Source organism: Geotrypetes seraphini, chromosome 5 (genome assembly GCF_902459505.1).
Source record: "Geotrypetes seraphini chromosome 5, aGeoSer1.1, whole genome shotgun sequence".
NCBI lineage: Eukaryota > Metazoa > Chordata > Amphibia > Gymnophiona > Dermophiidae > Geotrypetes > Geotrypetes seraphini.
The window spans coordinates 243,807,994-243,830,464 of record NC_047088.1 but is presented as its reverse complement, the minus strand read 5'-3'; the positions used below and the strand labels follow the sequence as shown (position 1 = coordinate 243,830,464).

The window sequence follows — 22,471 nt, the reverse complement described above, 5'->3', positions numbered from 1 at the left end:
TCCTCCTGGCCGGTGTCTCTCTTCCTCTCCCTCACCTCCCGGATCCCTCCACCGAAGTAGGTTGCAGCCAGATGGACCGGGGCACTGGATTTAGTGTGGTGCCGGCCGGGAAGTTTGTGAGACGCAAGCCCTTCTTAGACTTTTGCATAGATCAAAATGTTCTCCATTTCTTGCTGTAAGTCACCTTGAGCCTTTATAGGTATAGAGCGATGCACAAATAACAGATTAGATTAGAATATTGCTCATTTACACAATTTGGTTTTCTTCTTGATTTTCCACTATTGTAATGAGATGCAGAGAGTACAAGTTCTATATTCAATTTAACGCTCATCTAAAAACCCTGCTACAATCCAAGCAGCTATGAATATCTACAAGGCCATGGGTCAAACATCTGGCCAGTTAAGTCCTGATGGCTTTGCAGTATGATACCAAATCATGGCCAGAAGTGTCAGCACCGGTCCAATTGGTATTTGAGGCATTGTAGGCTGCTGATGCCAGTTTGGCTGTTCCATGATTGTCATTTTGCTTGGGCATTCTCCATTTATTTGCCCCTTTTCTAATCACCTTGTTGGATAGTAACCGGCTACTACTAACTCCTTTCTGGGGTGCTACGGCCTTCTGCCCTCAGTACAATTACTCTGGCCTGCTGCTGTTTTTATTGCACTGATAATGATAATGAAGCAGAATACTCTGTGTACTAGTCTATAAAGCCCTGAAGTGAAATCATGATATAGAGAATGACACGGTGACAAAATTCATCACCATTCCCGTCCCCGCGGATAACCGCGGGAAATAATCCCATGTCATTTTCTAGTGTCTATTTCAACCTCGGTCCTTCTACACCAGCATTCTTCAAAGCAAAGCTTGCGGGTCAGTGGTTGTGGCCATTCATACTCTGATTCTTATGGGAGCCAAGGATAATGAAGCCATTGTGACATCACTGATGTGATTGGTTCTTAGGCACTGGTGGAATGAGGCATTATGACATCACAATATCTGCTCTGGATACCAGAGACTGTCATTCTGTAGTGTCTGTTTCAACCTCGGTCCTTCTACACCAGCATTCTTCAAAGCAAAGCTTGCGGGTGCCCAATTATACTCTGATTCTTTCCTCTCTCCTTAAAGAATGACATGAAGATGGTTTCCCGCGGTTATCCACGGGGACAGGAACGGTGATGAATTTTGTCACCGTGTCATTCTCTAATATGAATGTGCAAGGTGGTATTGAGCAGCCAAAGCCTGACAACTAGCAGAACCAACATTTTTCCAGTAGTTTGGTTAATGCTCCAAGGTGGTGCTGCAGAGACGAGCCCTGTTGCTCATAATGCTATTCCTGACATTAAATTATTTTTATGGACATGTTTTTAAAAAAAATTTACTGATGGCTAACAAGTAGAAAAGGTGACAGCGAAAGCTATAAAGACAGTTGAGTGCATAGGGAGAGGCATAGCTAATAGGAAAAAGGAGGTAATGATGCCCCTGTATAAGATTGTGAGACCTCACTTAGAATATTGTGTAAAATTCTGGAGACTGCAATTTCAAAAAGATATAAACAGGAAGGAGTTGGTCCAGAGGGCAGTCACTAATATGGTCAGCGCTCTTTGTCATAAAGCATATAGGGACAGACTTAAAGATTTCAATATGTGCATACTTTGGAAGAAAGGCAGGAAAGGGGCAATGTGATAGATGCCTAAATACCTACATTCTATAAATACCTAGGCAGTGAGTCTCTTTTGATTGAAAGGAAGCTCTGAATTAATTAAAGTTTGGGGCAGCTACATAGGATCTCTAAGGGAATGAAAGGAAGAGTAGACTCGATAGAAAAAACGAAGGCAGATAAGAGCATATTGGCCTATGTTCCTAACCCCGGTCTCTCTCAGAGGCTGTTGCAAAAAGCTACCGTGAGCAGAAGCACGTGGTTATTGTGAGGTATATGAGGGTGTTACTGGCCACACAGTATATTAAATGAGTCCATTAGGTATTCTGCCACAATGCACAGAAGTAAATAGGATTTTTTCACATCCACATTGTGCAACATTCACATTCAGGTCTGAGGCAACATAAAAGATTAGGCGAGAAGATTTGCTGCTATTTTTTTTTTTCTGTTTTTCTGTGACAATTGCAAGTACCTGCAACTTTGAAAGACAATGGAGCTAACAGTTCTATGTGTGTCTGGAGAAAACAAAAGTGCCAGCACACGTCTGCGCATGAACCAAAATGTTCTGCATGTAAATATCGTCCTTGCAAAAATTTTATATGCAAGAAATTTTTGAGAGGCTAATATTTACATGCATAACACCAGTCTAGGTCATGCGCAGATGTGTGCTGGTACGTTCGTTTTATTCACACAGTGAAACCTCCCTTACCGTAGAACCTTTGTGTGCATATGTCCTGCAGGCTTTCCCTGATTAGCTTACAAGTTCTTCGCACTTTGAATTCACATCTCATTAGCATACTGCAATGCTGCGGAACACTTTCTTGTTATTCTCATGGTAGAAGCACTGCACTCGGCCATCGTCGTGCGACTGTGTGGCTTTCTGAATCAACCCCTCAGTGAGTTAAAAATTTGCAGCATGTTGCTAATATGGCTGACTTGCAACAAACTTGATGCTATTTCTGTTTAATATTTCTAAACCTTTCTTTTTCAGGTTATTTGCTATACTACTTTCCCATGTCATCAGAGGAAGTGACGGTCACTGTCCGACTTGTTCGTTCCTTTGAACACCGCAACTTTAGGCCTGTGATATATCACAAGGTTAATGTGAATCAAACTGTGAAGGAATTTATCTCGCTTGTAAAGAATGGTATGTCTTGGTTGCTGGTCTTTTCAGCTTTGTTAATGTGTGGTGGTGCACTGTGAGTTTGCCTTCTGCAGAGATACTAAGGAAATGCCAGGAAAGGCTCCCAAGCAGTAGAGTAGTAAAAGGGGGGGAGGGGGCGTTCTGCCCTGGGCACCGACACCCGCCCTCGATCACCCCTTCCCTTCTTCCGTATCTCTTTAACATTCGGGGCACGAGCAGCAACCCCAACCTGCTGCTCATGTCGACTCTTCCTCTGATGTCACTTCCTGGACCCGCGCCTAGGAAATGATGTCAGAGGAACAGCCGATGTTGGGGTTGCTGCTTGTGCCCTGAACATTAGAGAGAGAGGCTGTGGGTGAGGAAGGAGCGGATGGAGGGGGGGGCGCCACCTCCCGGATGCCTCTCACCCTCGCTTCGCCACTGCTCCCAATGGGAGCTCTCGCATTGTACTGTGATAAATAAGTCTCAAACTCTGAGGAAGATTCTCAAAACTTACAGTGCCTTTAGCGGTGGTCATTAAACTGGCTCCAGCCGGTTTAGCTGGGCAGTACTTTACCGGCCGATTATCAGAATGGCTCGCCGTGGTCTTTTTCCCGAGCTTCCTTGCTGTCTCTGACTCTGCCATGCAAATGTAGTACAACAAGGTCATTAATATTAAAATTGTAGTAAAATGGTAAAAAGGAGCACTCGGGCGATTCTCTATCGTCGCCAGGTGATTTCTTCATTGGGAGGGGTCTTAGGTGCCTGGGCCAATCAGAGCCTTAGGTCTCTCCCTGGTGCATCCCAGGATACACCCGGAAAGGGAAAGCCCGCCATTTTGAAGAGGGGGAATGGTTTGTTGGCTATCTGTATTTGATATATCGCCTTTTGTCCACAGTGAACCGTCGTTTTATAAACTGAAAGTCTAAATCATGATCACCAAAAAAACAGGGACAAGGACGTCTTTGGCAGCAAGTTTTTGAAAAACGGCCATACACATCCTTTGCCAAGCAGAGGGGCTGCCTAGTGGTCAATGCAGTGGACTGTAAACCAGAACACACAGGTTCATATCTCCCTACAACTCTTTTATTTTAAATACTGAGCCCTCTAGGAACAAGGAAATATCTACTGTACACCACCTCAGTAGTCTTCAGGCTTGCAGGTATCATAAATATTTGGAATGAATCCCAATAGTGTGATCCTAACTTACAATACTGACCGTCAATAACAGCCCTCCACAAAGAAAATGGTACCAGATAAGTTTTCTTCTTGGAACACCAGACTTGACCCAATTACCAACTTATTAGATCACAATCACATCATCATCATTGGTCTATTAGATATTAATACAAAAAATTCCAGTGACATAAATTATTCTTCCCAGGTGGTAAATCAAGGATATAATTTCACTTATCTGAATCTTTTCTTCACTCTTTCATAAGTAAAGCATCTTCCAATTCAATTCCAATCACCCTTGACAAACAAAATTTCCTTCAAACAATCAGGGTTGCTTCTGACATACTGCTAGATACACTAAAGTCAGCGATCATCGCTAAACTTGTTTTCACAGCTTTAGCGATGATCGCTTTTACCGACCCGATGCACAAAATGTCCCACCTCATGTTTTTCCTCCTCGATTGCCCATTTTCCAATCTGGCCACGCAAATTAGCTAAAACCCAATGCAAAGTAGCCAAGCGATTGATGCACTAACATCAAAAGAAAAGGGATTTTAGCGATCGGAAAAGCAGACAGGTCTGCCTGTTACACACGTAAAATACCTGTCCCATTAAAAAAAAAAAAAGAAAGAAAGTCCCGAACCACCGATGACGGCCCTCTCCGACGAATGTGGCACTGAGAATCTCTCCCCCCAGAGAGAAAATTGGCAGGAGGGATGCCCACGTTCTCCTGCCAACGGAGGCTTAGAAAGGGAGCAAAGAAGTGGAACCACTTGACTCCTCTATTCCTAGAGCAACACTGGCTTTCCTTATTATATAGAATGAAATTTAAAGCACTAATTTTAGTCCATAAGATTTGGTTCACAATCAGAAGTGTGCGAGACAAACGCGCGCCGACATTTGAGAGCGGACAATTGAGCGCAAGACTTCAGCGCGCTGCTCTAAAAGCTTATTTTAAAGGGCTCCGACGGGGGTTGTGGGGGGAAAACCCCCACTCTACTTAATAGTGTTGGCGCTGCCGTTGGGGGTGGTTTTGGGGGTTTGGTGTGGATGTGAGTAGTTGGAGCACTTGGAGAGCCTCTACAGTTGCTGGTGGAGTCGGCTGGAATCATTCCCCTGACACAGCTCTGCGAAACGGAGGTTTCCCCGTCGGGAAAAAGTGGCTGCGGGGCCAGGCATGCTTGCACTCTTTGGGTGCATGGAAGACAGCCTGGACACCGCCTGCAGCTAAGTGTTTGTTTGTTTTTTCCTGTTTGAGACTCATATATATGCTGCTTGCTTTACTCACTTTTTTTGAAGTTTTGTAATTTGGCGTGCTAGAATTTTTTTGAGGTGGTTCCTACGAGGGCTACTTTAGTGTTTCTCACTGCTGAGTAAACTGATACATTTTGGACCTTGCTTAATGGTTGTTTTATAAGTGGAGTTTTTTTGCCATATGAAGATGAATTGAGGCTTTTTCTCCACTTTCTTTCTTTTTGTCTTGCTTTTTGTGTGTTAAGTGAATGAGTGGATCTTTCTATGAATGCAGTGGGTAGACGTGGTAGTGTCTATGTAGGTCCCTCTTATGGTTTCCAATAGGGTATAATTTATTAGTTTTGGGAGTTGTAAACCCCCCCCCCTATTATACAGAAAACTTAATTTTTCCTTGAGAAAAATAAGTAAAAAGTTAAGTTTTCTGTATAATGTGGGGGGTTACACCCCCAACACAGCAGCGTGAACAGTATTAAGTAAAGTGTGTGTGTGTGGGGGGGTCTCACCATGGACCTGTACAACGGCATTACAACTTCGGGTTTCTGGCTGGCAAAACTTCTTTGGATGCATCCAAGCATTTGCTTAGCCTTGGATGAAGCTTTCTCTACTTGATTGGCAGTCTTCATATCTTCACTAATGATTACTCCTAGGTCCTGTTCTGCAGCAGTTCTTGTTAAGGTCTCACATTCAGAGTGTAAGTACTGCATGGATTTCTGCTGCCAAGGTGCATAACCTTAAATTTTTTGGCATTAAAACTCAGTTGCCAAGTTGAGGACCATTGTTCCAGTAAGAATAGGTCCTGCGTAATACTGTCGGGCACTCTGGTTTTGCCCACTATGTTGCACAGTTTAGCGTCATCGGCAAATAATGCAATTTTACCTCGAAGTCGTGAGGCAGGTCCTGTATAAAGAAATTAAATAGGATGGGACCCAAGACCAAGCCCTGCGGCACTCCACTGATCACTTCGACGTTTCGGAGGGAGTACCATTTACCACCACCCTCTGAAGTCTGCCGCTGAGCCAGTCTTTAACCCATGCCGTCAGTGTTTCCCCTAATCCCAACAAACTCTTCTTGTTCAATAACCTAAGGTGTGGGACACTGTCAAAAGCATTACTAAAGTCCAAGTACACGACATCCAGTCAAAGAAACTAATTAGATTGGATTGGCAGGACCTTCCCTTTGTAAATCCATGTTGGTGGGGTCCCTTAGTCTCTCATTGTTCAGGATTGTATCTAATTTGTGTTTACATACTATTGATGTGAGATTTACCGATCTGTAATTTTCAGCCTCCATCCTGCATCCCTTTTTGTGCAGCGGAATGACGTTAGCTGTTTTCCAGTCCAATGGGACTCTTTCTGTACTCAGGGAAAGATTGAAGGGTGTAGCTAACGGTTCCGCAAGGACATCTTTCAACTCCCTAAGTACTCTGGTATGTAGTTTATCCAGTCCCATGGCTTTGTTCACTTTGAGCTAAGCCATGGGACTGGATAAACTACATCCCAGAGTATTTAGGGAGTTGAGAGATGTCCTTGCAGAACCGTTAGATCTCGCTTAGCCTCACGGGACCAGTGCCTCCCTTGTAGCCTAGAGAGAGGGGAATTCCGACAGCAATGTCAGTGGTAGGAGAAATGCTACCTTCAGAGCTGTTGGGTGTTCTGACTCCCCAAGAAACTCTGCCTGGAGAATCTTTTGCAAGGGCAGGTATCAGTGTCTCAGTAGAGAGAGGTGAAATACCAACTATTCAGCCTCTCGTAAGACCTGCTGAGATCACATTAGACTCTATCTGGACTGCATTGGACTTCCTTTATCAGGTATACCAAAGAATCTTTCCTCTTGTTCAAGCTCAAACTTCTAAACTAAATAAAATTGAAGAGGAATTAAAGTCCTAAGGAGAAAAAATTAAAAGCTTGGAACATTCAATTCAAAGTGTACAATCTTCATGTGGTTCCATGATTCAGGATAAATTAGTTATATTAAGGAAAGTGGAGAACTTTGAGAATTTTACAAAACAATTGAATTTAAGGATTTTGAACTTTCCCAAAATGTTGACAATGTCACCCAAAGAAACATTTTATAAGTTCCTGAAAGAAGTGTTTATATAGTGATGCTAGAAAAGGTTCAAAGAAGAGCAACCAAGATGGTAAAGGGGATGAAACTCCTCTCATATGAGGAAAGACTAAAATGGATAGTGTTCTTCATCTTGGAAAAGAGATGGCTGAGGGGAGATATGATTGAAGTTTCAAGTTTTATTAAAATTTGATGTACACACAATATCAAATATTTCAATGCGTATTACAAATTAAAAAAGGGGACAAACAACAAGATAGTTTATTACAAAATAAAATATATACATACAGATTTATTACTGATACATAAAGGAAGGGGGATGAACTACAATCATTAAAGAAAGAAACTAGTCATTAAAGAAAGAGGAGAAACATTTATGGGTAACAACATCAGGAGGGGGCAACAAATGAAGATAAAGAAGAAAAGAGGAAAAAGAGAAAGAAGGCGAAAGAAGAAAGGAGGATTTGAGTCCTGTGAATAAAGATTGATTGAGACTGGATATAAGTGCAAGCAAGTTATCTTATCTACAAAATCCTGAGTGGAGTAGAATGGGTACAAGTGGATTGATTTTTTGCTTCATCAAAAATTACAAAGACTAGGGGGACACTCGATGAAGTACTTTTAAAACCAATAGGAGGAAATATTTTTTCACTCAGAGAATAGTTAAGCTCTGGAACGAGTTGCCAGACGATGTTGTAAGAGCGGATAGCATAGCTGGTTTTAAGAAAGGTTTGGACAAGTTCCTGGAGGAAACGTCCATAGTCTGTTATTGAGAAAGACATGGGGGAATCCACTGCTTGCCCTGTATTGGTAGCATGGACTATTGCTACAGTTTGGGTTTTAGCCAGTTACTAGTGACCTGGATTGGCCACCATGAGAACGGGCTACTGGGCTTGATGGACTATTGGTCTGACTCAGTAAAGCTATTCTTATGTTCTTATTCGGATGAAGGACTTCCACTTCTGCATAAAATATATTTCTTACCTGTTTTCCCCCCAAAAACCTTCTTCCTCTGAACCTGAGGTTATTCCTCAGGTAACGGCTTTGAGTCATTTGAACCTTTCAAATATATTACAAAATTCTCAACAGGAAGTAATAATGTGTGCTACGCTTCTTGTAACATTTGTATTCCAACAGGATAAGGAAGCACTCCTTTGCCTTTTTTTTAGGCAAGGAAAAGTTTCCTTTTTGGAAAGAAAAATTTCAATGTTTCCAGATGTTTCAAGAACTACGCAAACAAGAAGAAAAAGGTTCCTGGAAATGAAAGAAGATGTTAAGTAATTGGGGGCAAAATTCCAATTGCGATATCCCTGTAAATGTTTGATCTAGTTAGATCAAAATTCTTATGTGTTTTATGTACCCTCCCAATTACAATTTTTTTTTTTTTTTTAGAAGAGAGTGGTAATGCTGGGAAACCAGGTGAATCTAATTGAGCTGGTCCATTTAAATAATTGGGGATGATCCATTACTTTTTCTTTCATTTAATGTTTGTTTAAATATCGCTCCCTCTGATATGTGAAATTGTCTCTTCTGACTGAGGACTGTCAAAGAGTCTTAAAAATTATCTTTTGAATAAATGTATGTTTGAAATTGTTTATAATTTTTTTGATTTGTAAAATGACAAGGCTCTTATATTGTTCAGTAATTTTATTTGTTGAAATATGAATAAATGATAAAAGAAAAAAAGTAAATAAACTGTAAACTGTATTGTCTAAGTTGTGGCAACTCACCTATGGACCACCCAATCGCTGCCTCTGTGAACAGCCCCCATGCAGTTATGTGCTAAGAGACTTTGGTACATATGTTATGGACTAATGCCATGTAAATACTGATTCATTGGTGCCTTTTGACATGCCTAAGTGCTGCCATTCTGTAATATACACAGACCTACCATTAGGCACTGAGTTATTGAATTGCTCTCTTAATATGGATAGCTTACAGAAGCTTAGCATTTTACACTGCTATACGTTGTCCTTCCTGTTTTGTCTGCTCATAATCTCGGGATCATCTTTGACTCCTCTCCTTCACTGCCCAAATACAACATATTGCTAAAACCTGCTGCTTCTTCCTCTATAATATTACCAGAATCTGACCCTTCCTCTCTGAGCACACTACCAAAACCCTTATCCATGCCCTCATCACCTTGTGCTTAGACTACTGCAACTCTGTACTCTCAGGCCTTCCATTTAGTCATCTCGCTCCCCTCCAATCTGTCCAGAATTTGGCCACATGACTCATATTCCGGGAGAGTCGCTTTACTCATGTTACCCCTCTCTCACTTTGTTGGCTTCCCATCCTTTTCCGAATACAATTCAAACTCCTCTTACTGACCTACAAATGCACTCACTCAGCTGCCCCTCACTATCTCCCTTCACTTATCTCCCCCAATGATCCCCTTGTGAGCACCTCTCAGCTGGTAAGTCCTTCCTTTCTGTGCTCTTCTCTTCAACTGCCAACTCCAGACTCCATCCCTTCTGCCTTGCTGCACTGTATGTTTGGAACAAGCTGCCCGAATCCCTACTGCGGGCTCCATCTCTCGCAGTGTTCAATGCCCAGTTAAAAGCCCACCTCTTTGAGAGTGCTTTCAACTCCTAACTCCTCTCACCTTCGATTCTGCATTCCCAACCCTATATGTCATGTCTGTCCCAAGTTAGATTGTAAGCTCTTCCGAGCAGGGACTGTCTATAAATGTCAAAATGTACAGTGCTGCCTATGCCTTTTAGCCTATATAAGTGATAAGTAGTAGTAGTAGAGACGAAAAACAAGATGGCGGATTGAATAGGAAGTGCCGCGAGTAGCTCCGGTTCCTCCTTAATCTTCTATTTCCTAAGAGTCAATATTCCTCTTCAACTTATGCTTAAATGAAGGGGAAAAGCAAGAGCTTACCCTGCAGCTCATGTTTCTCCGTTGGTGGGACCTATGGATTGATTTGCAGTTCCAGGTTTGTTATCGGGATCGGTGTCTTTGCATCAGGAGCAAACGAAGGAAGGAGAATCGCTCTCCCTGCCTGAAGCTGACATCTCTTTGAGCCCCAATGTTTGGAGACCCCCCATGATGCCAGTGGCACTTCTTAGTGAACTCCCTAAGTCTTTTCCTGATAAGGGCTTTCTGACTCAGGCTGCAGGAGTAGACTAGAGCAATCCACTGCTGAGATTGACAACACAGGGTGTTGCAGTTAGCACTCCTTTCGGGTTGTTCAGTGAAGTGGAGAGAAAGCAGCAGGAGCAGGCTGAAACCATTCAAGAAGAAACTTTATTGCAGTTCAGTAAGTCTTTATTGCCTACTAAACCATCACATATTACCGTACTTTAGACTCAATTTGGGACACTCTAATGAGTTTGGAGGCTTCCTTCTCTCAGAAATTATCCACTGTAATGACTCAAGTTCAATTCTCTTCAGTTAAACTAAATGGATTTGAAAACAAGTTACAAACTTTAGAGGCAATGGAAATAGAAAATTTTGAAGCTTAAAGAGGGACAAGTGGCTTTGATAAAAAAAAAATAATAATAATAATTTGTTACAAAGGAAAATTGAAAATTTAGAAAATCAACAGAGATTAAAAACCTTGCAAAATTGCAAGCCTCCTTCTTTAGCACCACTTACAGTGTTTAAACAATATCTGTCTGAAATATTGAAGATTCCTGAGCAATCTTACCCTCTGGTTTCAAAGATTTATTACCTATCACCTTATGTAAAAAAAATCTATGGACCAACCAATTGGAGAAGGATCAGCAACAGTTTTTGATAATTTAAACTTAACTCAAATACTTGAATGAAAATCTAGAGTTGCAAACTGCTACATTGATAGTAGATTTTGTGTTACAGCCTGATAGAGATTGGATATTGAAAAATATTTTTTCGGCATCGCCAAGAACTCTTCTTGAATCACAAGATTGGAGTTTTTCCTGATATTGCCAGACAGATTCAGAGACGGCGTCAGGCTTTTTTGAAGTTATGCTCTAAAGTTATTTAATTAGGAGGTTTATTTTGGCTCAATTTTCCTTGTAAATGTGTTAAACTATAATCAGTGAAGTATGTTGGGTTTTTTTTTTTGAGCCTCAACATTTTAAATTCTTTTTTGGATTCTAGAATGCTTCTTGCCTCTCATCCACAAGAAACGGAACCTCTTTCATCTACACCGTAAATCAGAGCCTTTGGTACTTCCATTCTAAAGTAGGGTTTGATTTTTTAAAAATGTTTTCTTATGGAATTGTGCCTTGTTTTTTTCCCTCTTTGTTGAGGACTTAAGAGAGATTTGTATAAGTAATTTCTATTTTCTTTTTCTAATTTGAAGGATAAATACTTTTTCCATTATATTCATTTCATTTTAAACATGTAATTAACTCCTTCAAGAAATGTATTGTTCATTTCAATCTTTGCTAATTCAAGAGTTGTCTTGCAAAATATATTACAATTTCTTAAAAAATAATAATAATAAAAAAGTAGTAGTAATATAATTTACTTTTCTTCCTTAATCAGAGCACTGCATAGGCTGGGGTTGATTTTAAGACTCAATTTGAAATAAATACTTCTGTTTAAAAGATTTTTTCACATATTTGTATCTCGAATACCACTGACTGAAATTTGTAAATAATCTCGTGATACAGGCAGTCCCTGAGTTACAGATGGCTAACTTAAGAACTCATACTTAAGAACGCGTTTGTCAAGGCCAGCAGCGTGCCAGATTTTAAGAATAAATGGGATGCGCATGTGGGATCTCTAAGAGGGTAATAGTGGGGGGAGAGTCATCGGAATAGGCAAACTCGTTGAGATATAGGATATCTGGGAGAATAAATTTAGGGAAGGGGATCTTTAGTGTGAGCAGACTAGATGGGCTATGGCCCTTTTCTGCCTTAATTTTTCTATGTTTCTATTCTATGTTTCTATGTTTGCAGCTTCATTTGATTTCAATGAGAATATTTCCAGTGGCATAGACTCCTAGACTTCTCCTGTAGCAGATTCAGGAATGATGCGTGGCCACATTAAGAACAGTGTGTGGTTGTGCATGTTGTATCTTAGAAGGAGCATTGGTAGGGACAGTTGGCACTTTTGTCAGCTGGGGTTTTGGGGTACTAGGGACCTGGATTGACCACCATGAGAACGGTCTACTGGGCTTGATGGATCATTGGTCTGACCCAGTATGGCTATTATGTTCTTATGTGAGCCTAGTATAGGACAATTAAGCCATTGTAACATCACTGATGAGGTGGCTCTGAGGCACTGTGGAATGAGGCATTATGACATCACAATCACAGCTCTGGAATGTTGTTGTCATTGGAGTTCCAGAATCCTGCTATTCTTTGAGGTGCTGGAATGTTGCTACTCTTTGGGTATTGGCCAGGTACTATTGACCTGGATTGACCACCATGAGAACGGATAAATGGGCTTGATGGACCATTGGTCTGACCCAGTAAGGCTATTCTTTTGATCTTAAGAATCTTAAAATCTACATGTTCTGAGATACATACAAATCCGACTTAAGGACAGCTTTAAAAACGTAACTTGTTCTTAACCCGGGGACTACCTATACTGAGGTGTGAAAGAATGCATGCCAATAATTTAAAAAAATCTGAAACAGTAAAGAAACCGTATTTTAATTTAACTTCTTTTCTTTTAACAGATATACCTTTGAGAACAGGACTTCCACCACCTTTTAAAAAATATCAGTACGGTATGTGCTTTTCCCAACTCCAATCTGCATTATTATTTCATAGGTTATGTATTTCTGCCATACCTTCAGAAAACCCCTTGCCTCAGAAGAACTCCATTGATTTCTTCCCAAATAATGTGGGCTTGATGGGATTTCCTTGTTGATTTATGATTGATTTAAGTTGTATATTTAAGTTTGTATTCCCATTCCTGTATACTTGATTGATATATTTGCAAAATAAGAAAAGAAATATCCTGAAACCCCAACTCCCCTAGAGCAGTTTGAAACCACTGCATTAAGGACCTGGATTCTCGAACTGGCACCTAATTTTTTAGGCACCAGTATGCAATCAATGCTGTTCAAATGATGTGTTTTTGTTTTGTGTTTTCTAAAAACATTGCTTCACCTTTATTCTGAAGTATTTTTCTAACTCTGGCCATACATAAACACAAGTGAAGTTGTTAGATATTTCATTCTGAGCCTGCATGCCACTTCTCAGTAGCCTTTTAGACAGCCACAGCCTGTACATGGTATTTTTGAGCTGTTTAAGGACACAATCTGTATGAGTTATCTTCTTGATGCAGTCTTTTGATTTCTCCATAAAGTTCAAAGAGCAGTGCCGGTGCTAGCCTCAGCCTGCTTCTGTCTTTGTTCTGACGCAGGCTCACTGGAAGAAGACTCTGTGGGTGGAATGATTTTCACCGCATGTATTGTATAGTTAAGGCTAGTACTCTCTATCCAATGCCAGGAGCCAGTCAATGGATTGTATAACATCCCGTTCAATGTTTCCATTACAAACCCATTTGATTCTAGCAGGTGCTCAAGCTCTTCAGGTGAAATAAACATCAAAAGATGTTTTAACCGAGATTCAAGGCGCATGCCAGTGTCTAAATAATCGGCACTGGAATCATGCTTATGTAAGTGCTATAGGCTGCTGAATGCCATTGTAGGTGTGGCCAACGCAGGAAATGACGTTAGCCTAATGTGCTTACTTAGGCGTGATTTGCGCAAAGATGGGTGCCGGAAATGCAAGCCTGGAAAACCCTGGCCTACATTTTCAGCGTCTATCTTTTCCCATAGGCGCGATTCTGTAACTGGCGCCGTTGTGTGATTGACAGCTGCTTTTTAGGTGGCCGCCAATATTGGCGCTGCATATAGAACTGGTCCTAAGTGACCAGCTTACCAGAATCTGGTGACTTTTGTAGGTCTAAGGTTACACATGATTCACTGAGTAGGATTGTTAGGACCAAGACTGGGATTAAGGCACAATTTGGAGGTGCAGATAATGACAAAAGAATACTATGTTTCCTTGAAAATAAGACAGTGTCTTATATTCTGGGCCCCAAAAAAGCACCAGAGCTTATTTTCGGGGTAGGTCTTATTTTTTTCATGTACATGATCATCTCTCCCTTCCTCTCCTTCACCCCAAATTCTTTCTCTTTCCTTTCTCTCACCCACATGTGCAGCATCTTTCTTCCCCGCTCACCCATCCCCTTGTGCCTTCCCTCTGCAGCATCTTTCTATTCCTCTCTTCCATCCCTCGTGCAGCAGAACCCTTGCACAGCTTCTATCCCTCCCTTCTGTGCTCAGAACCCTTGAGCAACCCACCCCCACCGTGCAGCCAAACCCCCTCTGACCCTCCCATCTCTCCCTCCCATCCAAACCCCACCGATCCTCCAACCGCGAGACCTACAAAGAACAGCATTGGCACTCAGCAGCACTCTAAACAGTCTGCTTCACAGCCTTCTCCCGCCTGGGCCTTCTGTGCACTGTGTTACTGATGACATCATCAATAGCCTCTGAAAGTGTTGTCTTGGGCACTATAGTGAGCGTCCTGGAATACACAGAGCTTGTTTTCTAGATTTGTGAAATAAATTACTTTTTTAATGCCTATGTCAGAGTTTCTTATTTCAGCATTTCTTTAAAATCCAAACTGCTAGCTCAAAAGGAGACTTTACAGCAGTAGATCATTTTTGGTATGTTATTATACTATGAGGAAGCCCTTTAGGATGGCCTTCAGCCAGAGGCCTGAACGTGTCTATAATGTATGAGAGTCATTTCAAAAATAATGCACACTATTTTTTTTTTTTTTAAATTTACATGTTTTATTTTGTTTTCAAGTACAGTATTTCTTTACAATCCTTCAATATAGTCTCCCTGCTTTGCAATGACCGAGTCCCAATGTCCGGGAAGCTTCATTATTGCATCCAAGACTCTGTTTTTGTTCAGTTGACAAATGGCTCGGGTATCGGCGGAAAAAAGCTCTTCCAAAGATTCAAAATGATGTCCATGCATAGGTTGTTTCAACTTTGGAAAAAGGTCGAAGTCTGGTGGACTCATGTTTGGACTGTAGGGAGCATGAGGTAACACCTCCCAGCCGTATTTGCGTAGGTTTTAAGAAATGGTTTTAAGAAATGGTTTATAAAGTAGACTTAGCTTTGATTTGTGGTCGTTGTAGGGACTTCTTTTGCCAACATGTTTCACGATGAAATGCTTTTTCAAGGCTGGGTCCCTAATCTTATAAACGCCATCCGTATTGACCACAAATCAAAGCTAAGTCTACTTTATAAACCATTTCTTAAAACCTTAGTACACTTTAAATAATTAAATGATATGCACATGGCTCTTAACACACAGCTTTCTGCATCATCAACCTTTCCCCCCCTGAGTTTTGGAGGGATAAATGATAGATTTCTAATTACTTTCATATTCAGTGTAACTTCTTCATCTTCCTTCTGAAGATTGGCACATATCTACAAAATATGTATTTGCAGTAACAGATCTGTTGACTTCTTTTTATTTTACATAGATACTATGAAGATTATTCATCAAGCTCATGGCTCAAAGGTATGTGAATGCAGAAAATTTTGTTTGTTGTAAAGTCATTAGAACAGTCTCCCTGACTTGGGGATCCACCACGTCAATAACTAGAGAATTTGGGTGAGGGGAAACAGGGATGAAAGGTTTTATTCCCCCCAGCCAATAGATGTTTCACTGCCCATCCTATTATAAATAAACTAGTTTTTTAACAGGTGCTAGAATAGATGTGTAGACTTAGGCATTTCTTTTTGTCTGTCTGTCTTTCTTTCTGTCTCTCTCCCTGTCCCCTGCCTGTCTGTCTTTTTTTTTTCTCTCTCTCCCCCTGTCTGTCTTCCCTTCTGCCTTACTTTTACCTCCCCTCTGTCCAACAGCACCCCTTCCCTGCTCCCCCTGTCCAGCAGTAGCCCTTCTCCCTTACTTTTACCTCCCCTCTGTCCAACAGCACCCCTTCCCTGCTCCCCCTATCCAGCAGTAGCCCTTCACCTTTCCTTTTACCTCCCCCTTGTCCAGCAGCACCCCTTCCCTGCTCCCCCTGTCCAGCAGCACCCCTTCTCCCTTCCTTTTACCTCACCCCTGTCCAGCAGCACCACTTCTCCCTTCCTTTTACCTCTCCCGTCCAGTAGCATCCCTTCCCTGATCCCCCCTATCCAGTAGTAGCCCTTCTCCCTTCCTTTTACCTCCCCCCTGTCCAGCAGCACCCCTTCCCTGTTCCCCCTTTCCAGCAGTAGCCCTTCTCCCTTCCTTTTACCTCCCCCTGTCCAGCAGCACTCCTGCCCTGCTCCCCCCTGTCCAGCAGTAGCCCTTCTCCCTTCCTTTTACCTCCCCCTGTCCAGCAGCATCCCTTCCCTGCTTCCCCTGTCCAGCAGTAGCCTTCTCCCTTCCTTTTACCTTCCCCCTATCCAGCAGCACCCCTTCTACTTTCCTATTACCTCCCCCCTGTCCAGCAGTACCCCTTCCCTGCTTGCTGTCCTGCAGTGTACACATACGTGGTAGCTGCAGTGGTGTCGTTTCCCGGCTCGATTTGCCGGCTGTTATTCCCTCTCTATGTGGTTGGTGCCGAGAACAGCTGGAGGCTGTGGCCGTCTGAGCTGTCGGAAGGGGGAATAAGCGGCCAGTACGGACATTTGGCCAAGTCAGCCATAGGTGAGTTTCTGGGTGGCAGGGAACCGGCATCTGCAGTGCCTCTTCCTTTGCCTGTTGTATGTGGGAAGCTCCTGTTCCACCCTTCCCTTCCTGAAATGAAATGGAGACCACAGGTACTGTGATGCTGTGGCCTGGGGATTGAGCCTGGATCTAGCTTTTTCTATTGCGGTATTGGGCTCTAGAACTGTGTTTCGGCTCCTTGCATCCTGAGGCAGGAATATCGCAGTAGTACCCCTTCTCCCTTACCTGCTCCCTGTCCAGCATCCGCTAGGCTGGGCAATTTCGGTGCTTTTGCTAGGCCGGCCCGCCTCGCATTATCGAAGTGGGTCAGCCTATCAAATGCCCTGCGGCTGCCGCCGCTGCTGGTCTGTCAGAAGTCAGCCGGTGTCGGAGATTGGGGCAGGAACGTTGCTGGGGAACTGCCGCACGCATCGCAAACTGCCTCGGGCTCCTACTGCCGCATGCGGCACCACGGAGGCACAAATCAAGGAGGCAGGGATCACGCTGTTTGAAGTGCCCATGCGCGCTTAGGGTTTTATTACAGCGGATTTTGTACAGCCTTTTGTGTGTCTACATTCTAAGTTCCGTATACAAATCTTAGATTGTGGTAGATCAAATCCATGATCCTTGACCTTTTATATGTATTTGGAAAGTTCTGCCTACACGTAGTAGTGCTTTAGAAAGAAATTCAGTAGCAGTCAGAAGAACATTAGACCTTGGTTAGGGTCACTTGTTTTTTTTTTCTAATAAAAGGCATACTTTTTGTTTGGTATCCTTAATACATAGTTAGCAGTCCTCCAGAGGAATATAGGTTTCATTTTTTAGAAAGTAGTTCCATATACACATTATAAAGCAATTATTCAACATTTTTTTCAGGTTTGGTCATTTCATCACCAGAGCAGATAAATTACAAGAAACGTTATTTGGAAGTGGTTCAGCACAATTTAGTTAATCATGGGTATTTAGATATTTTTTGTTATGATGTGCCAGTGCAGAGAGAAAAGCCATCCTCACAAAACAGGCATTTAAAACTGGTTGGGCCCATTTAAAAATGCTTGCTTTGTTGAAATATGTATTTTTAATACTTTTGGTTATAAATACAGTGGAACCTCGGTTTGCGAGTGTTTTGCAAGACGAGCAAAACACTCAGCAAACTTTTGCCTCACAAACCGAGCATGTTCTGGTGTACGAGCACCTCCCCCCGCTATAACCGGCATCGCACCCCCCTGAACCGGCATCGCAACCCCCCCCCCCGCGAGAACCGCAAAGCACCCCCGTGCTGAAAGCGGCATCCGCCCGCCCTTCCTCGCAAGCACGGTCCTTACCCCTTCTGCTCGTTGTAAGGGTGAATGCGAGCTCCCGCCTCTTGCCTGGGCTGGGCCTTGAGCATCTGCGCATGCTCAAGGCCTTCTGGCTCTCGTTCTCTCGGAGAGTTGCGCAGATGCTCAAGGCCCAGCCCAGGCAAGAGGCGGGAGCTCGCATTCACCCTTACAACGAGCAGAAGGGGTAATGACCGTGCTTGGGAGGAAGGGCGGGCAGATGCCGCTTTCAGCACGGGGGTGCTTTGCGGTTCTTGCGGGGGGGCGTTTGCGGGGGGGGGGTGTGATGCCGGTTAGAGCGGGGGGAGGGGGTGATGGAGCAGCGCCGGTAGCCTCGGGGGGGGGGGGGTTGGTGGAACGAATTGTTCAAGTTTCCATTATCTTCTATGGGGAAAGTTGCTTTGATATACGAGTGTTTTGGTTTAAGAGCATGCTTCTGGAACGAATTATGCTCTTAAACCAAGGTACCACTGTATATGGACTGAAATTGAGCCTGCAGTAGTCAGCAATATTAAAGTACTGACCATGGGCAGGAAATGACTCTGGTAGGAAGAAAGTGACATCAGCATCTCTAATGGCTGCCTAACTCTAGAGCTCTGTCAAATAAATCACTCAACTTTTTTGAAAGTATTGAGTTCAGTGTCCCCATTTGGATTTAGAACATAAGAAGTTGCCTCCGCTGAGGCAGACCAGAGGTCCATCTTGCCCAGCGGTCTGCTCCCGCGGCAGCCCATCAGGGCCATTGCCTGAGCAGTGGTCCCTGACTATTTCTATAACCTACCTCTACTCCTATCCCTATAACCTACCTCTACTCCTATCTATACCCCTCAATCCCTTTGTCCTCTAGGAACCTGTCCAAACCTTCTTTGAAGCCCTGTAACGTGCTCCTGCTTACCACAGCTTCCGGAAGCGCGTTCCATGTATCCACCACCCTCTGGGTGAAAAAGAACTTCCTAGCGTTTGTTCTAAATTGAAAGGGGATAGGTTTAGAACAAACGCTAGGAAGTTCTTTTTCACCCAGAGGGTGGTGGATACATGGAACGCGCTTCCGGAAGCTGTGGTAAGCAAGAGCACATTACAGGGCTTCAAAGAAGGTTTGGACAGGTTCCTAGAGGACAAAGGGATTGAGGGGTATAGATAGGAGTAGAGGTAGGTTATAGGGATAGGAGTAGAGGTAGGTTATAGAAATAGTCAGGGACCACTGCTCAGGCAATGGCCCTGATGGGCCGCCGCGGGAGCGGACCACTGGGTGAGATGGACCTCTGGTCTGCCTCAGCGGAGGTAACTTCTTATGTTCTTATGTTCTAAATCCAAATGGGGACACTGAACTCAATACTTTCAAAAAAGTTGAGTGATTAAAGAGAGTATATCATATCCAATAAAGAATCACTCTTGTAAAAATTAGAACTGAGTACTTTGAAAATGTATCAACTGGTGATGAAACTAATGCTCAGAGACTCAAAGGCAATAAACAGGGGAAAACCCCAACACTACTGCCTCACCACCCAATCATCGCATGTTCAAAAAGCTTTAGTTGATATCAAGCTAAAGATAAGTTTGCTACTTAAGTCTTTAATCATATGTGAATACATTATGAGGCACACAGCGTTATAAAAGGAAAAATATAATACTCTTGAAATCAATTAAAACTTTTTGAACATGCGATGATTAGGTGTTGGGGTTTTCCCCTGTTTATTGCCTTCGAGTCTCTGAGCATTAGTTTCATCACCAGTTGATACATTTTAAAAGTACAGTAAAACCTTGGATTGCAAGTAACTTGGTTTGCAAGTGATTTGCAGGACAAGCAAAACATTTTATTACATTTTAACTTGATATACAAGCAAAGTCTTGCAATACAAGTATATACCGTATACACACATCACAACTGAGTCGATGGTTCTTCTCTCTCAAACGCTGCAGGAGTGTAGTGACTGTTCTAAATGAGCGAGGTCTTGCATTACAAATACGTATAGTATTTTGTATTAAAGTTTTTGGATTGTGGAACGAATCGTCTGAGTTTCCATCATTTCCTATGGGGAAATTCACTTTGATATATGAGTGCTTTGGATTACAAGCATGCTTCTGGAACAAATTATGCTTGTAAACCAAGGTTTTACTGTACTCAGCTCTAATTTTTACAAGAGTGATTCTTTATTGGTTAACTTTGGAGCTCTGCACAAGTACAACACTAATATATTATTTTGCCTACCCCAGTTGGGGACCTGTGAACAATATTGAATAGGAGGCATCTGGCGTGATTTTTTGGTTTTTTAATTAATTAATTAAATTAATTACACACACAAAGCATTGATCTTTGAAAAGAAAATTTTAAAAAAATATACAGTCAATTTTTACCATTGGAATGTAAATTGAGACGAGGAAAATACAAACTTAATATATAGTCCACAATTAGGGGGGACAAGTAAGAAAGAAGAAATCCCTTCCAGGAAAAAGGGCAAATACAGATAATTTAAGAATAGAGCAGTTAACTTCGACTACATTTTATCAGACTTGAGTAACCCTGAACTTTCCTAATCCCCCTCTTTTACAAAGGTGCGCTAAGTTTTTTAGCGCATGCTAAATGCTAACAGCGTTCATGTTATCCTATGGATGCGTTAGCTGTTAGTGCACACATTGATTTAGCACGCACTAAATCCGCGCTAAAACGCTTAGCGCACCTTTGTAAAAGAGGGCCCAAGTTGCATTAGAAATCCATTTTCCTTCTAGAAAGAAACATAACTGATCTGGATCGAAAAAGATATATTTGTTTTGTTGGTAGATAATGAAACAAGGGAACCTCAACTGAAAAGAGACTCCCAAAGAGGTAACTTTAGTTCTATATTGTAGAAATTCCTTACTTCGAATTTGAGTCCATCTTGAAACATCTGGAAAGATATAAACTCTTTCTCCCAAATTGGAAATTTGTTTCAAATTAAAGTATAACTTCAAAATAATGTTCTTATCTTGAAGGAAGACAAAAGATACTACCAAAGTGGCTCTACCCAACAGTTCAATTTCAGAAGATTCTAGTACCGCTGATATTCCTAACTGATCTTGTTCTTCTTTTTCCTTTTCCTGAATAGTCCTTTTTAGGAAATAAATCTTTTGTATTGGGGGGATATTTGAATTTGAAATATTCAAAGTAGAAATCAAAAAGTTCTGCTTCACACAGCGAGTGGTGAATACCTGGAACTCTCTCCTGGAAGAGATGGTGGAGGAAATCACCATTCTAGGATTTAAGGGAAAATTGGACGCACATCTTCTTGCAGGACACATTGAGGGATACGAGTGACTAAGGTATTCGCCAGGGTACGCCTGGCTGAGCCTCCGCATGAGCGGATCACCGGACTAGATAGACCCTAGGTCTTATCTGGTGCAGGCATTTCTTATGTTCTTGTGTAAAGATTTTTCTCGGGGTCATGAATTTAAGTATAGGAAAATTCAACACCCTTAAATTTAGACTCCTGGTTTGATTTTCAAGATTTTCAACTTTTTGCAGATAAAAAGCTTTATCTGTAACCTGTTGTTTGTTTAAGGATTTGACCTCCGAGGTAGTTTGCTCAGTCACTCCTATTTTCTGATTTTGTTGTTGAATCTGAATCTCAAGTTGATTAATTTTTAACAGAAGATCAAGTGTTAGTGAAATAACGCTGGTACGTACCAAATGCAGGTTTTCTAATGCTGACCAAAGGGAGTCAAAGGTTACCACTGGCGGCTTAAGAAGCTGCTTGAGTTGGGCCAGCTGAGACTGATCTTGTTCTGACCGTGGGACTCTGCTCCGGCTCGAGTCTCATCCCGACTCACCACTGCTCTCCATCGGTGTTCCTCGCACGGATTCAGCAAGATCAAAAACGTTGACGCTTCCGCCTTCAAATCTGCAGGCTGTAATGACTCCTCCCACCCCATCGATCCCAGGAGACCCTCTAATCGGAGATTTGTCGCTGCCGCGTTTCCAGGTGCAGGGGGGAGGGTCAGGTCCAGCAGGGCTCAGCAAGAATTTGCTGCCTAGGCTGAGCCTTTCCTGTGGCTCTGCCGCAAATATGCCCAATGCTGAAGGGACTGTAAAGGAAGTCATTACAGTTGGGCGCGGTGTGGATGTAACTGACAGAGGTAGAGGGGTTTTCCTCTGCCTTCCTCTTCTTTTCGGCATCGAAAACAGGTAACAGAAACAAGTATAAAGACCGTAAAACTCCGTCGAAGCAGGAGCTCACAGACACGTGTCCTGCTCTTTCGCCATCTTAACTTGCCCCCCACCAATCGGCATC

General features: G+C 42.5%; 1 protein-coding gene across 6 annotated transcripts in view; it reads left to right on the top strand.

Moving 5' to 3' along the window:
- C5H2orf76 (chromosome 5 C2orf76 homolog) overlaps positions 1-22,471 on the top strand; it is a 78,902-nt gene that overhangs the window by 26,337 nt on the left and 30,094 nt on the right. For 5 of the 6 annotated variants that reach the window (XM_033945961.1, XM_033945963.1, XM_033945958.1 and 2 more), the window contains 3 exons: positions 2,649-2,804; positions 12,895-12,945; positions 15,734-15,771. In XM_033945961.1, coding sequence (XP_033801852.1) covers positions 2,672-2,804; positions 12,895-12,945; positions 15,734-15,771 — 222 coding nt within the window. In that variant the 5' untranslated portion in view covers positions 2,649-2,671. Of the gene's footprint in view, positions 1-2,417; positions 2,554-2,648; positions 2,805-12,894; positions 12,946-15,733; positions 15,772-22,471 lie in introns of those variants that run through there. The other variant, XM_033945957.1, reaches the window with a different exon arrangement.